General features: G+C 37.2%; 1 protein-coding gene across 5 annotated transcripts in view; it reads right to left on the reverse strand.

Annotated features, from left to right (window-relative positions):
- Positions 1-16,562, reverse strand: part of BABAM2 (BRISC and BRCA1 A complex member 2) — a 438,330-nt gene that overhangs the window by 294,611 nt on the left and 127,157 nt on the right. For 4 of the 5 annotated variants that reach the window (XM_061431264.1, XM_061431265.1, XM_061431263.1 and 1 more), the window contains exon 5: positions 11,872-12,066. The exons of the other annotated variant lie outside the window; for it this stretch is intronic. In XM_061431264.1, the coding sequence (XP_061287248.1) occupies positions 11,872-12,066 (195 nt within the window). The remainder of the gene's footprint in view (positions 1-11,871; positions 12,067-16,562) is intronic. 5 annotated transcript variants of the gene reach the window in all.

The raw sequence follows: 16,562 nt of genomic DNA on the forward strand, positions 1-16,562 counted from the left end.
AGTCCTCTCTCTAAATCCCTTGCCCATAACTCTTAGCAGTAGAATGCTCCTAACCACTATGCATCAACGTTTGCTCAAATAAACTTAAAAATTTTAGTATGTCTCAGTTTATCTTTTAACACTGCTCATATACTTTCCTTCAAACATAATATCACAGCAAGCTGGGATGACAAAATCATGTCATTAATTCAGATGAAGAGCTATCATGAAATGGCTCCTTTCTTCTCTGCACGGTATTTTAAAATGTCGCCAGAGTTGATAAGCCATACATTCTTAAAATCTTACTGGGATTTGTGGCCAGGTACAGCAAAAAAAAAGGGGGGGCGGGGGTAATTGTTTCAGTCTCCATCATATGTCATTATTAAGAAAATTCCCACAAAAGGAAAAAATCAGTTGCTAAAAAAATGTTTTATCTCACAGATCACCCACTGGTGCCCTTTAATATGTAAAATATGTGAAAATATGTGGTTTTAGAACATCTCAAAACATTCTTTTCATAGCAGGAAAGAAAAATGCCTTTGATCAAAATATTAGGGATGATAAACTAACTTTGAGCTCTGGTAATTAAAAGCCAAAGAAAAACTCACAAATTTGCTTACTGTGCTTTGTTACTATTAACTGACGTTGGTTCTTTAGATACTACTGACACAGGAAAGCAGTTGATTATTTACAGTATAAAGTGAGACCTTAAATTTTGTCCATTGAGAAAACTTATAATGTACCTTTATGTTGATATACTGTATTAAAACAGTATATATAATTTTAGTATCTATAGCTTACATTGGGACATTCATCAAAATTAAAATTCTAATCTTAAAAATAACTGCTCAAATAGCAGGAGGGAGGTCTTTGTGGTAATCTGAATCTTGACTACAGTGGTGATTACAGGAAATTACTCATGTGATAAAATGGCATACACATACTTTGTATCAATGTCAATTTCTTGGTTTTATAAAATATAACCACTGGGGGAAACCAGGTGAAGGGGTATAAGACCTCTCTGTTCTATTTTGCAACTTCTTGTGAATCTGTAACTATTTAATATATCTTCTTAAAATTACTCTGATCATGCAGGAACATTAGAATTCTTCATTCTGAACAGGTAACCTTGCATACCAAAGTATCATCTGTTTTCTCTCGATTTAAAAAAAATGGCATTTATTAAAAATTATAAAACCAGCACAAACTAAGAAAACAGTGTTCAAAACTCTACTCATTAAAAACTCTATTCATTAAAGGAGATGGACAAAGCAATAAGAGAGATGGCTTCATAAAAAGACCATGGCAAAGAATAATAAAGAGCTTGTGCTGATATATTTTTTTTAATTTTAGTGTTTACTTTCAAATGTGCACTTTGTGAAATCCTCTAACTGGAAACTGGGGAGAAAAAAGAAGAGTGTCTGCAGTGACATGGAAAAGCAGTGTATTTCAAATTAACTTGCTTGTCAGAAGGTTAACAGGAGACTAGAGCCTTCGCTCTCTCTTCTACATTGTTTTTAAATTTTTCTTTTGCCAACTGATGGTAAAACGGAAGAGGCATCTCAGGATTTTTAGAGCCTTGTACTTTTAGAGCAGAAATGGAAGGTTAAGAATGTAAACATATGTTCTAGAAAGAAAACTTCAGTAATGGCAAAAGTGGAAACAGAAAGGGGAATAGAAAGCCACCATCCTCTCAAATGAACACAGGATGTTGTAATCCAAAGGTCTTCAGTCATTATGCACAGTCTTAGATTCCTTACAGAAAATATTTATCAGGTGGACTAGTAGGATCAGGAGAACCACAATACATGGATTCACATTTAGCCCAGGAAGAACATATTGATTCTTGCTCTATTTTATTAAAAGAATATATTAGTTTTCATATTTTATTTCCTATATCAATTTATTTCATATTAAAATGTTTTCTTGCTACAGTAAGACATTAGAGATGTGATTTACTGATCCGTAAACCAGTCATATGAATACTTATAATTCTTGTCTCCCACATATGCTACACCTGTAAGTTTTTCTTTCTTTTTTGGGGGCTGCACCACATGGCTTGCAGGATCTTAGTTCCCCAACCAGAGAGAGAACCGGGGCCCCCTGCAGTGCAAGTCCTAATCACTGAACACTGGGGAATTTCCCTCAAGTTTCTCTGCAACTACATAACCCGCTGACCTCCTCTACCTATAGTGCTACCTATCTCCACCTTCCTTTAGGGCCTAGGTCAATTCCGGTTCACCAGTGAAGGTTCCATAGTTACTTCATTTCTCAGTGATTGGGTCTTCTTCTGAATTCATACACAGGCTGTCCATCCCATTTGAGGCAATCTATTTAGCGTTGCTATTTCATCTTTTACAAATACGTGTTGAGTCTTCTTAACTGGATTTTAACACCTTCAAGAGCAAAAGCCAGGACTGCTTTTTTTTTTTTTTTATTTTTTAATTTTTTTTTTTTTTAAATTTCAGGTATACACGTGCTCCCCATCCTGAACCCTCCTCCCTCCCCCTCCCCATACCATCCCCCTGGGCCGTCCCAGCGCACCAGCCCCAAGCATCCAGCATCGTGCACTGAACCTGGACTGGCATCTCGTTTCATACATGACGTTTCACATGTTTCAATGCCATTCTCCCAAATCTTCCCACCCTCTCCCTCTCCCACAGAGTCCATAAGACTGTGCTATACATCAGTGTCTCTTTTGCTGTCTCGTATACAGGGTTATCGTTACCATCTTTCTAAATTCCATATATATGCGTTAGTATACTGTATTTATGTTTTTCCTTCTGGCTTACTTCACTCTGTATAATAGGCTCCAGTTTCATCCACCTCATTAGAACTGATTCAAATGTATTCTTTTTAATGGCTGAGTAATACTCCATTGTGTATATGTACCACTGCTTTCTTTATCCATTCATCTGCTGATGGACATCTAGGTTGCTTCCATGTCCTGGCTATTATAACCAGTGCTGCGATGAACATTGGGGTACACGTGTCTCTTTCTCTTCTGGTTTCCTCAGTGTGTATGCCCAGCAGTGGGATTGCTGGATCATAAGGCAGTTCTATTTCCAGTTTTTTAAGGAATCTCCACACTGTTCTCCATAGTGGCTGTACTAGTTTGCATTCCCACCAACAGTGTAAGAGGGTTCCCTTTTCTCCACACCCTCTCCAGCATTTATTATTTGTAGACTTTTGGATCGCAGCCATTCTGACTGGTGTGAAACGGTACCTCATAGTGGTTTTGATTTGCATTTCTCTGATAATGAGTGATGTTGAGCATCTTTTCATGTGTTTGTTAGCCATCTGTATGTCTTCTTTGGAGAAATGTCTATTTAGATCTTTGGCCCATTTTTTGATTGGGTCATTTATTTTTCTGGAGTTGAGCTGTAGGAGTTGCTTGTATATTTTTGAGATTAGTTGTTTGTCGGTTGCTTCATTTGCTATTATTTTCTCCCATTCTGAAGGCTGTCTTTTCACCTTGCTAATAGTTTCCTTTGATGTGCAGAAGCTTTTAAGTTTAATTAGGTCCCATTTGTTTATTTTTGCTTTTATTTCCAATATTCTGGGAGGTGGGTCATAGAGGATCCTGCTGTGATGTATGTCAGAGAGTGTTTTGCCTATGTTCTCCTCTAGGAGTTTTATAGTTTCTGGTCTTACGTTGAGATCTTTAATCCATTTTGAGTTTATTTTTGTATATGGTGTTAGAAAGTGTTCTAGTTTCATTCTTTTACAAGTGGTTGACCAGATTTCCCAGCACCACTTGTTAAAGAGATTGTCTTTAATCCACTGTATATTCTTGCCTCCTTTGTCAAAGATAAGGTGTCCATATGTGCGTGGATTTATCTCTGGGCTTTCTATTTTGTTCCATTGATCTATATTTCTGTCTTTGTGCCAGTACCATACTGTCTTGATAACTGTGGCTTTGTAGTAGAGCCTGAAGTCAGGTAGGTTGATTCCTCCAGTTCCATTCTTCTTTCTCAAGATTGCTTTGGCTATTCGAGGTTTTTTGTATTTCCATACAAATTGTGAAATTATTTGTTCTAGCTCTGTGAAGAATACTGTTGGTAGCTTGATAGGGATTGCATTGAATCTATAAATTGCTTTGGGTAGTATACTCATTTTCACTATATTGATTCTTCCAATCCATGAACATGGTATATTTCTCCATCTATTAGTGTCCTCTTTGATTTCTTTCACCAGTGATTTATAGTTTTCTATATATAGGTCTTTAGTTTCTTTAGGTAGATATATTCCTAAGTATTTTATTCTTTTCGTTGCAATGGTGAATGGAATTGTTTCCTTAATTTCTCTTTCTGTTTTCTCATTATTAGTGTATAGGAATGCAAGGGATTTCTGTGTGTTGATTTTATATCCTGCAACTTTACTATAATCATTGATTAGTTCTAGTAATTTTCTGGTGGAGTCTTCAGGGTTTTCTATGTAGAGGATCATGTCATCTGCAAATAGTGAGAGTTTTACTTCTTCTTTTCCAATTTGGATTCCTTTTATTTCTTTTTCTGCTCTGATTGCTGTGGCCAAAACTTCCAAAACTATGTTGAATAGTAATGGTGAAAGTGGGCACCCTTGTCTTGTTCCTGACTTTAGAGGAAATGCTTTCAATTTTTCACCATTGAGGATAATGTTTGCTGTGGGTTTGTCATATATAGCTTTTATTATGTTGAGGTATGTTGCTTCTATTCCTGCTTTCTGGAGAGTTTTTATCATAAATGGGTGTTGAATTTTGTCAAAGGCTTTCTCTGCATCTATTGAGATAATCACATGGTTTTTGTTTTTCAATTTGTTAATGTGGTGTATTACATTGATTGATTTGCGGATATTGAAGAATCCTTGCATCCCTGGGATAAAGCCCACTTGGTCATGGTGTATGATCTTTTTAATGTGTTGTTGGATTCTGATTGCTAGAATTTTGTTTAGGATTTTTGCATCTATGTTCATCAGTGATATTGGCCTGTAGTTTTCTTTTTTTGTGGCATCTTTGTCAGATTTTGGTATTAGGGTGATGGTGGCCTCATAGAATGAGTTTGGAAGTTTACCTTCCTCTGCAATTATCTGGAAGAGTTTAAGCAGGATAGGTGTTAGCTCTTCTCTAAATTTTTGGTAGAATTCAGCTGTGAAGCCGTCTGGACCTGGGCTTTTGTTTGCTGGAAGATTTTTGATTACAGTTTCAATTTCCGTGCTTGTGATGGGTCTGTTAAGGTTTTCTATTTCTTCCTGGTCGAGTTTTGGAAAGTTGTACTTTTCTAAGAATTTGTCCATTTCTTCCTCGTTGTCCATTTTATTGGCATATAATTGTTGATAATAGTCTCTTATGATCCTTTGTATTTCTATGTTGTCTGTTGTGATCTCTCCACTGTCATTTCTAATTTTATTGATTTGATTTTTCTCTCTTTGTTTCTCGATGAGTCTGGCTAATGGTTTGTCAATTTTATTTATCCTTTCAAAGAACCAGCTTTTGGCTTTGTTGATTTTTGCTATGGTCTCTTTTGTTTCTTTTGCATTTATTTCTGCTCTAATTTTTAAGATTTCTTTCCTTCTACTAACCCTGGGGTTCTTCATTTCTTCCTTTTCTAGTTGCTTTAGGTGTAGAGTTAGGTTATTTATTTGACTTTTTTCTTGTTTCTTGAGGTGTGCCTGTATTGCTATGAACTTTCCCCTTAGGACTGCTTTTACTGTGTCCCACAGGTTTTGGGTTGTTGTGTTTTCATTTTCATTCGTTTCTATGCAAATTTTGATTTCTTTTTTGATTTCTTCTGTGATTTGTTGGTTATTCAGCAGCGTGTTGTTCAGCCTCCATATGTTGGAATTTTTAATAGTTTTTCTCCTGTAATTGAGATCTAATCTTACTGCATTGTGGTCAGAAAAGATGCTTGGAATGATTTCTATTTTTTTGAATTTACCAAGGCTAGCTTTATGGCCCAGGATGTGATCTATCCTGGAGAAGGTTCCATGTGCGCTTGAGAAAAAGGTGAAATTCATTGTTTTGGGATGAAATGTCCTATAGATATCAATTAGGTCTAACTGGTCTATTGTATCGTTTAAAGTTTGTGTTTCCTTGTTAATTTTCTATTTAGTTGATCTATCCATAGGTGTGAGTGGGGTATTAAAGTCTCCCACTATTATTGTGTTATTGTTAATTTCTCCTTTCATACTTGTTAGCATTTGTCTTACATACTGCGGTGCTCCCGTGTTGGGTGCATATATATTTATAATTGGTATATCTTCTTCTTGGATTGATCCTTTGATCATTATGTAGTGACCTTCTTTGTCTCTTTTCACAGGCTTTGTTTTAAAGTCTATTTTATCTGATATGAGTATTGCTACTCCTGCTTTCTTTTGGTCCCTGTTTGCATGGAAAATCTTTTTCCAGCCTTTCACTTTCAGTCTGTATGTGTCCCCTGTTTTGAGGTGGGTCTCCTGTAGACAACATATGTAGGGGTCTTGTTTTTGTATCCATTCAGCCAGTCTTTGTCTTTTGGTTGGGGCATTCAACCCATTTACGTTTAAGGTAATTACTGATAAGTATGATCCCGTTGCCATTTACTTTATTGTTTGGGGTTCGAATTTATACACCATTTTTGTGTTTCCTGTCTAGAGAATATCCTTTAGTATTTGTTGTAGAGCTGGTTTGGTGGTGCAGAATTCTCTCAGCTTTTGCTTGTCTGTGAAGCTTTTGATTTCTCCTTCATACTTGAATGAAATCCTTGCTGGGTACAATAATCTGGGCTGTAGGTTATTTTCTTTCATCATTTTAAGTATGTCTTGCCATTCCCTCCTGGCTTGAAGAGTTTCTATTGAAAGATCAGCTGTTATCCTTATGGGAATTCCCTTGTGTGTTATTTGTTGTTTTTCCCTTGCTGCTTTTAATATTTGTTCTTTGTGTTTGATCTTTGTTAATTTGATTAATAGGTGTCTTGGGGCGTTTCGCCTTGGGTTTATCCTGTTTGGGATTCTCTGGGTTTCTTGGACTTGGGTGATTATTTCCTTCCCCAGTTTAGGGAAGTTTTCAACTATTATCTCCTCAAGTATTTTCTCATGGTCTTTCTTTTTGTCTTCTTCTTCTGGAACCCCTATGATTCGAATGTTGTAGTGTTTAATATTGTCCTGGAGGTCTCTGAGATTGTCCTCATTTCTTTTAATTCGTTTTTCTTTTATTCTCTCTGATTCATTTATTTCTACCATTCTATCTTCTAATTCACTAATCCTATCTTCTGCCTCTGTTATTCTACTATTTGTTGCCTCCAGAGTGTTTTTAATTTCATTTATTGCATTATTCATTATATATTGACTCTTTTTTATTTCTTCTAGGTCCTTGTTAAACCTTTCTTGCATCTTCTCAATCCTTGTCTCCAAGCTATTTATCTGTGATTCCATTTTAATTTCAAGATTTTGGATCAATTTCACTATCATTATTCGGAATTCTTTATCAGGTAGATTCCCTATCTCTTCCTCTTTTGTTTGGTTTGGTGAGCATTTATCCTGTTCCTTTATCTGCTGGCTATTCCTCTGTCTCTTCATCTTGTTTAAATTGCTGAGTTTGGGGTGTCCTTTCTGTACTCTGGCAGTTTGTGGAGTTTTCTTTATTGTGGCTTTTCCTCACTGTGTGTGGGTTTGTACAGGTGGCTTGTCAAGGTTTCCTGGTTAGGGAAGCTTGTGTCAGTGTTCTGATGGGTGGAACTGTATTTCTTCTCTTTGTTCAGTCGCGCTCCTTTCGAAGAGTTGGATTGCTTTTATGGGTGCCTGATGTCCTCTGCCGGCATTCAGAAGTTGTTTTGTGGAATTTACTCGACGTTTAAATGCTCTTTTGATGAATTTGTGGGGGAGAAAGTGTTCTCCCTGTCCTACTCCTCCGCCATCTTGGCTCCTCCCCCTCAGGACTGCTTTTTTTTAATCCAACCATTAGCAGCATAGTAGACTTTCTTTATCACTTGTATACTGGCTTAGCCCTGTTGAATTATATCTTACAGGTATGGTGCAGCATTCCAGAGCGTATAAATATCATTTAAAATACTGATTCTGTAGTCTTTCAAAATAATTATCTTTCCAAGCTCTGTATTATCAGAAAAACTGAAAAGCATGCCTTTCAATTACCTAATAAAAGAAGGAACAAAATAGGATCAAAGGAGCATCTCTGTGACATTTCACAAGACATCTGATGGCAAACTAGACGTACACCCAATCTCTTAGATGTAGCTCTTCCAGAGACTCAGACAACTAAGAAAGGAGCACACAGTAGAATACTAAGAGAGAATGACTGAATGCTTTACTGAAAATGAGACAATCTAACCTTCCTTAAAAGGATAAAATAAGTTTGCCATAACTGTTTCTTAGTTACCTAACTATTCTTCCAACTGACTATTGCATTCTTATTTAAATGCCTGCAAATCATCCACTTAAAGACCTGAGTGCAATTTCTTTTAAAAATCTCCAGAATGTTTTTACTTTCTACAGCCCTGAGGATCTTTCTGCTTCTCCATTTCTCAAATTCCTCTGAAGCACATCTGCCCATTTCTTTGGTTTCTTCAGCCCTGAAACAGACCCCCAGAAGGAGCACAGCCTGGCCAACAACTTCATTTTAGCCCAGGGAGCCTGACCTCAGACTTCTGACCACCAGGACTATAAGGTAATATATCTGTGTTGTTTTAAGCTACCAAGATCGTGGTAATTTGTTACAGCAGCAGTAGGATACTAATAAAGCCTCTGATTCAAAAGATCTCACCTCAAAATCAAACTCCTTTCTTTCTGCTAGGGTCCCACATTTGTCAACCAAACTCTTGGGGTGTATTTGAATTCCAGTAGCAAGTTGTCCTTTACCATGTTCCTGAAGCAGCACATCAAGCTCCAATGTGTTTCATTCTGCAAGACTCACTTTTATGTTCTGTTTTTGGACCAGGAACTAACTCATGTACCTATATTTTCACTTCTACTGTCTCAGCTCCTACTTCTGTTGATCTCCTGCTTGGGTTGATTTGCTGTCAGCTTAGCTTCCAATTGTCCACCCTGTCTTGTTACAGGGCTCTCAGTTCCTTTACTTCCCCTCAGTCCTTAATCATTGTTGCCCTGATGCTTACAAACTACTCAACAGCATATGAAAATAATCTGGGGGTAACACAGCAGTAGTAGGTTTTATAAATAAAGAATGGAGAATCAGTAACATTAAATTGAAAGTTTTAAATATACTATAAATTCAAACTACCTAACTATACTCCGACATTCAGAAGAACTACAATTCAAGTATTAGCTGGGCCAATGAACATAATTTCAAACATTCTTAGATCAGAAATGGCACCATAAAACTGGATAAATATTAAAAGGGGGAATTAGGTAGGAAGGAAAATCCTAAAAACTAAAGACCAATTAGTTTGACAGTGATTCTGTCTTTAAAGGAATCTATCAGTACTAAAGACAACACAAACAGATTCATCAAGAAGTCATGCCAAATTAACCTAACAACTCTTTTGAAAGGACAACTAAGGTGATTGTTTAATATGAGAAATGCTTGGATTAGAGGATAAACTAAGTTCAGTAAAGTTTTCCTTACTATCCATATGAATAAAGTTTCAAAATAACAGTTTAAAAACCTTGAACTCTGCACTACTTGTAGAAATATAAAATGGTGCAGCCACTATGGAAAACATTACAGAGATTTCTCAAAAAAAAAATTAAAAACAGAATTAGCAATATGATCCAGCAATCCTACTCTGGGGGATGTATTCAAAAGAATTCAAAGGAGTGTCTTTGTACGTACTCAGGTGTAGTCAGCATGATTCACAATAGCCAGGAGGTGAAAGCAACACAAATGTTGACTGATGGATGAATGGATACACAAAATGTGGCATAAGTGTACACTGGAATACCAAGCAGTCTCAAAAAGGAGAGAAATCCTGTCACAGGCTACAACACTGATGAACCTCAAAGACAGTATGCTGAGCAAAATAAGCCAATCACAAAAAGACAAATGCTAGACGATTCCACTTATATGAGGTGTCTAAAGGAGTCAAAATCATACAGACAGGAAGTAGAAAGGTAGCTGCCAAGGGCTGCAGGGAAATGGAGTTAGTGTTTAAACTGGTCCAGAGTTTCAGTTTTACAAGATGGAAAAGCTCTCGAGAGTGAGTGCACAACAATGTGAACAAACTTAACACTACTGCACTGTACACTTACAGTTACGACGGCAAATTTAATTTCACGTGTCTTTTACCACAATAAAATAAACAAAATAAATTTACAAAATAACAAACAAACCAAAAAACCTTGAACTGAACAAACAAGATGATTTGTAACAAGGATAAATTTTAGTCCTACTGATTCAAAGGCATTAATCACATCTAAGACCTTGGAAAACATGTCCTTTGAGAAAGAGCTGAAGAGCAAAAAGGGAGAGGTATGTTTAACTAAAAAAAGAAAGAGTGAGAGAAATCTGAAAGGCTTAACACAGAGAAGGGACCCTAAACTTACTCTGTGCTTAGATAAACTAGAGTTTACTCATTCATTCATTCACTCAACAAATGCTTATGGAATGTAAACAATATGCCAGGCACTGTTCTAAGTATTTACGATATTTACAGTGAACAAATATCTCTGCTTTCGTGGAATTTTACGTTCCATTGGGAGGAGACCAACAACAAACATAATAAGGAAGTGTGGTAGGCTCCCGATGATCTCTGGGGGTATTCACTCTTATGTAATGCCTCCTCAGTATATACGTTGGACTTAAGCAGAACATATCAAAAGTTTTTTATAGACATGTTGCTAGTGCACATTTAAGAGGCTACAGTGTAGTGTAAATATAACTCATATGTATATTCAGAAACCAAAAAATTCAAATAACTCACTTTGATATTTGCTTATTTGCAGTCGTCTGAAACCAAACCCACAGTATTTCCCAAGTATGCAAGTACATGAAATGTTCAGAAAAGAAAACCTATATAGACAGAAACTAGATTAGTGGTTGCCCAAAACTGGGGGTGGGAATAGAATTAACTATAAATGGGCATTGAGGGATATCACTGGGATGATGGAACCATTCAAAAACTGGATTGATGGTGGTTGTTCAACTTGCTTTACACTTAAAATGGGTGGATATATGATATCAAAATAATACCTCAAAAAAAGTTGTTTAAAAAAATTGGGGGTTTTAATACAGGCATTTCTAAGAAAGTCACATATGAGTAAAATCTTTAAGGAGGATGGGCATTAGCTTTGTGATTATACAGGGGAAACAAGCCAGATGACAGGAAAGCTATGCACAGACCCAAGGGCAGGGGCATGTCTGGTGTGTCTGCAGCACAGCGAGGTGCTAGTGTGGCTGAGATGATTATTTGGAACAGGAAAGCAGGAGATGAAGAGAGAGCAGGAACGATGGATGGAGGATGGTGGTGACGGGAATCACGCTGAGCTCTTTTACACCCCTGGAAAGACGGTGGCTTTTACTGTGAGAGAAAAAGAGAGGGATATGAAAGTTCTGGGCAGAGAAGTGATACACTCTGACTTGTGTCTTTAAAGGATCACACAATGTAAAAGAAATTATAAAAGGCTCCACATAAGCTAGTTAGCTCCAGAGTTACTGACCTCTCTTGTCTGGCTGAGATACAATATACTTTCTCATAATTCAGAGTTTTGAAGAGACCTTAATATTTATGTGGTTTCTCAAAGATATCGGCTGGGAAGTCTGTAAAATTTGGAGACTCATATTCCCAGCTGCAGACACTCAGAAGTCAGGGGCTGTGGGTGTGAGACTGAGAGAGTATCCGGGCATCCTCAATCATGTTTATCTAAGGAAATGGCCAGGGTTTATTATAAATGAATGTTGGAATTGATTATTTTATTCTATTACAGATAAAGTGACCTTTTTCTCCCTTTCTCGAAAAACCTTACCCAGTTGTTTTTTTTCCCGGCATAAATCTCCATGTTCTCTCCATACTGTGGCTCTTCCAGTAACGTCTGGTATTCGAACATGAGGCGGGAGCTCTCACGAAGGCGGCTGCACTGAAACTGGTGATACTGTTGCACAAGTTCCTTCACCACCAGTAAGAGACATTCAGGGTTTGATGGATTCCAGGAGGCAAGGTTCTGTAGAAGCCAAAAAGAAAAGTCCAGTAACAAATGAGTTTTCACACAAATCCAGTATCATACTGGCTCATCAATATAGAGGGAAAGAGGGATGAAAATCTAAGAGAAATAGACTACTTTTTTTTTTTTAATTGAAGTATAGGTGATTTACAGTGTTTTGTTAGTTTCTGGAGTATAGCAAAGTGACACAATTATACACACAGATATATATATGTGTATATATATATATTCTTTTTCATATTATGGTTTATTATAGGATAGTGAATACAGTTCCCTTGCTATAGAGTAGGACTTGGTTGCATCTCTATTTTATATAGAGTAGTTTGTATCTGCCAATCTCAAACTCCTAATTTATCCCTCCCCTACCCTTCTCCCTTTAGTAACCATGTTTGTTTTCTAAGTTTGTGAGTCTGCTTCTATTTTGTAAATAAGTTCCTTTTTATCATATTTTAGATTTCACATGGAAGTGATATCATAGGGTATTTGTCTTTCTCTTTCTGATTTACTTCACGTAGTATGATAATCTCTAACCTCCAAGTACCTGCAAATGGCATTATTTCCTTCTTTCTATGGCTGAGTAATATTCCATTGTATGTATGTACCACATCTTCTTTAGCATTCATCTGCCAATGAATGCTGCCTAAGCAATACTTAGGTTGCTTCCATGTCTTGGCTATTATAAACAGTGCTACTATGAACATTGGTGAGCATGTATCTTTTCCAATTAGTTTTTCTGGATATATGCCCAGGAGTGAGATTGCTGGGCACGTGGCAACTCTATAGTTTTTATTTTTTTAAGGAACCTCCATACTGTTTTCCATAGAAACTGAACCAATTTATATTCCCACAAATAATCTAAGAGAAAAACAGACTACTCTTAATTAATGATAAGCTCAGAGCTGAAGTCAAAAGGGCCTCTTGAACTTGTTGATTTCTCCTGCTTTCTAAAAATTCTTGCAGACAATCAAGGAGAATTCCACTATGGGCAGGCAGAAATAGTAAAGTGTAAAGTAGGGTAGTAACAAAACAAGAAACCAAAACATCCTAAGAAGACCATAATTTTAGCCCTAAAGACTTGTTTCTTATTTTTTCATAATTTTAATTTCTTCCATCTGCACCTAAATTCAGCATTAAATGCTAATGTCATTCAACTCAGATCCACAGACCATCTGCATCTATAATACCAGATATAAATGAACGCTCTGTAAACATTAGAGCCCCACAGACACGTAAGCACAATGGTGGTGGTTCAGCCTGAAAAAGATAGGACTGGAGTAGAGATGACAGAAAATACAGTTAGGAAATGCAAGGTCCGGAGAAAAAGAGAAAGGACATGGCTGTGATAGCCTGACCAGGAAAGGAGATGGGAAAGATCTGACAAGTATATAGCTGCTTTAAGCTCACAGTCACATATTTTAAGCTCACAGTATACGTATGTTGATACGTATTCAACAAATACGTATCAAGTGCCTATTCCGTATCAGCCACTGTTACAGGCAGTGACAGGAATAAACCGAGTCCTTGCTAAAGGAGCTTACAGTTTCATTGGCCAAAATAAATAATCAACAAAATCAGATGGTAATAAATGCTACTGAGAACACTGGTGAAGGAAGAGCTTCAAGAGAGAGAAGTAATCAGCTGTGCCAAATGGCGTTGCTGAGTAAGAGGAGGCCTAGGAACTGATGGCTGGGTATTGTTGACACACAGGTCAGCAGTGTGCTCCACAAGGGCTATCTTGGTGAAGCAGAAGCTTGACTGTAGAGGCTTTAAGCGAGAATGAGTAGAAAGAAATTAGAAACGTGATACAGACAATGAAAACTGGTAACCAGAGGGGAAGAGAAAGTTTTGCTCAGATGTTTATAGTCTGAGGGAATATCCCCATAGAGAGAGGGGAACATGCTGCTGTAAAGGGAAGTGGGCACAGAACACCATCAGAGAAGATAACAATTAGGTAGGCAGAATGGGATCTCCAAGAGGGATGCCTTAGAAACCAGCACAGAGAATCCATCTGTAGGTATAAGAGAAAAGGCCAGCTTAGAATTACAAATGTAGGCAGGCTGCTCTATGCGGTGATAGAAGCTTGTGGTGGTTCTCTCCTAAGAGTTTACATTTTCTCCTAGAAACAAGGCCATCAGCTGAGAGTGAGGAAGAAGCAGGGGATACAGGAAGTTTGAGAAGAGAGTATGCAATAGTCATTTAGAACAATAAACAATGAATGAACTGGGGAAATGGAGGAGGAATTCCAGACAGCACTAAAAGCCCCATTGAGCTTGAGGTATGATTTGTAAGTGAGACCAATCAGCATAAATTCCCTCGCCTGGGTGCAATGTAGAGTGGGAGGAATTTAGATTTAACAAAGGTTGGGATTTTGCTAGATAAGTACAATAGAAAGAAAGAGGGGCAAGAGATCTTTGAGGGCTTGCAGAAGAATGATTGTAATTATGGACATGGACTCCCTAAGCCAGGAAAAAGCAAAGTAAGTTCATAAGAGAAGTGAGAGTTAGCGGGAAAATGACAGGAACAATGGTCCTGGTGAGCTGGGAGATTCTAAAAAAAATGAATTCTAAAAGACAGGAGGTGTGGTCAGAGAACGGGATGTTTGATCTGTAATGGGTACTGACAAGGACTGGATGAGCATGTGTCTGGCTGAGGTGGGTGGAGGAAGGACAAGATACCTGCAGGAAAGGAAGTCAGGGACTGAGAGGCCCACATGTGGGAAGGAGCGTTTATGTGAATATTAAATCACCTGCAATCACAAAAAGAGCAATCAACAGTGCTGAGAAAATAACTGTGAGCCATGCGCCAAAATCTTCAAAGGATGTCTCTAGATAACAAGGAGGGAGGGGTGTGTCCTACTGTCTGATGGGCTGAGTTTCAAGGCTGGGGACAGGGTGTCAGGGAAAAGGGAACGATGGTTTCCTTGGCAGCAGCATTGAGCAAGGAGAACACCTACCACCCCTCCAAGTGTAGTGATACAAAAGATGAGAGAGAAATCAGCTGTAATAAATAAATTATTTGAGAACATGGAAGGAAAGACAGAATCTCAGGGCAGAGGATCTGAATATTCAGGCTTCAGGAGTGAGAAATACTATGTTTGGTCCCTATTCCCACCTCCAGATTGTGGTTTAACTGAGTCAGTCTGAAGTGTGTCTTGGGCACTGAGGGTTTGTTTGTTTAAGCTCCCCAGATGATTCTAAAATACAGCAAAGGTTGAGAACCACTGACTTTGACGGGGTTGGGGCGGGGGGAATGGTGTAGAGAAGTTAAGGGTATCTGGGACTTTACTGATGACAGACCATGTTAATACCGCAAAACACTGAATCTCCAGAAATTTAGAAATCTGGCATCTATAAAGGAAAACTCCAATACATTATAAATGCTCAAAAGGTGATAATTATATAGCCTGCTGAGTACTATATAAATTCTAAGAACTTTTCATATATTCAAATTAATCCTTAAGACAATCTACAAGTTACATTACTATAGCATTTTATTTAGATGAGAAACTGAGGCCAAAAGTAGTTTGGTATCTTGTCCAAGGTCACAGAGCTATTAATTAATAAAGCTGAGTTTTGAACATAAGCAATTTGGCTCCAAGTCCCCACTTAAGCACTACAGCACAGGTTCTCATACACTCTGGTCTCAGGAACCTTCTTAAATGTATTGGGGACCCCAAGGAGCTTCTACATATATGAATTATATGGATTAAATTTACTATAGTAAAAGTTAAAACAAAGTTTCAAATACTAATTCATTTAAAAATAACAATCCTACTACGTTAACATAAAAACATTTGTAATGAAAAAACTGTATTTTCCCAAAAAATCATGAGACGCATGGCATTGTTTCATATTCTTGCAAAACTCTTTGATGTCTGACTTAATTAAAGAGCTAGATTCTCATATGTGCTTTTACATTCAATGTTGCAATATGTTGTTTTGGCTGAAGTATATGAAGAAAATACAGCCTCATTCAAATACGTACTTCGAAAAAAGAAGAGTAGTTCCACAGCCTTTCCAAATAATTCTGGATGTTCTTCTTTGATACTACACCAAAACTCAACAAGTGGTGGTTTCTTAAAGGTTAGTTGTAACGTGGAATCTAAAGCTACTTTTTTTCTCTTCCATTATGGTTTATTACAGGATACTGAATGCAATTCCCTGTGTTAATCAGTAGGATAAAATTATATTGATAAATATTTCACACTCTTACCCTAAATTCCATTTGTCTATCCTGTACTTTAAATGAAACTTACTCATGCATGACTTTGCACCATCATTCATTGGTCATTTAGAAAATACTGATTCACTGAGTTATGGAGATATTCCAAATGTTAACACATTTCATTTATATAATACCAAAAAATCACATTCATTAATGGCATGACCAATCTCACCAGAGAAGTCTTCTATCAAAAGAAAACAAACAGAAGGTAAAGAAATACATCCTTTAAAAGAATAATAATGATTTTTCCCCAATGAGTGGGTTGACTTAGG

The sequence above is a fragment of the Bos javanicus genome, chromosome 11 (genome assembly GCF_032452875.1).
Source record: "Bos javanicus breed banteng chromosome 11, ARS-OSU_banteng_1.0, whole genome shotgun sequence".
NCBI classification, from domain to species: domain Eukaryota; kingdom Metazoa; phylum Chordata; class Mammalia; order Artiodactyla; family Bovidae; genus Bos; species Bos javanicus.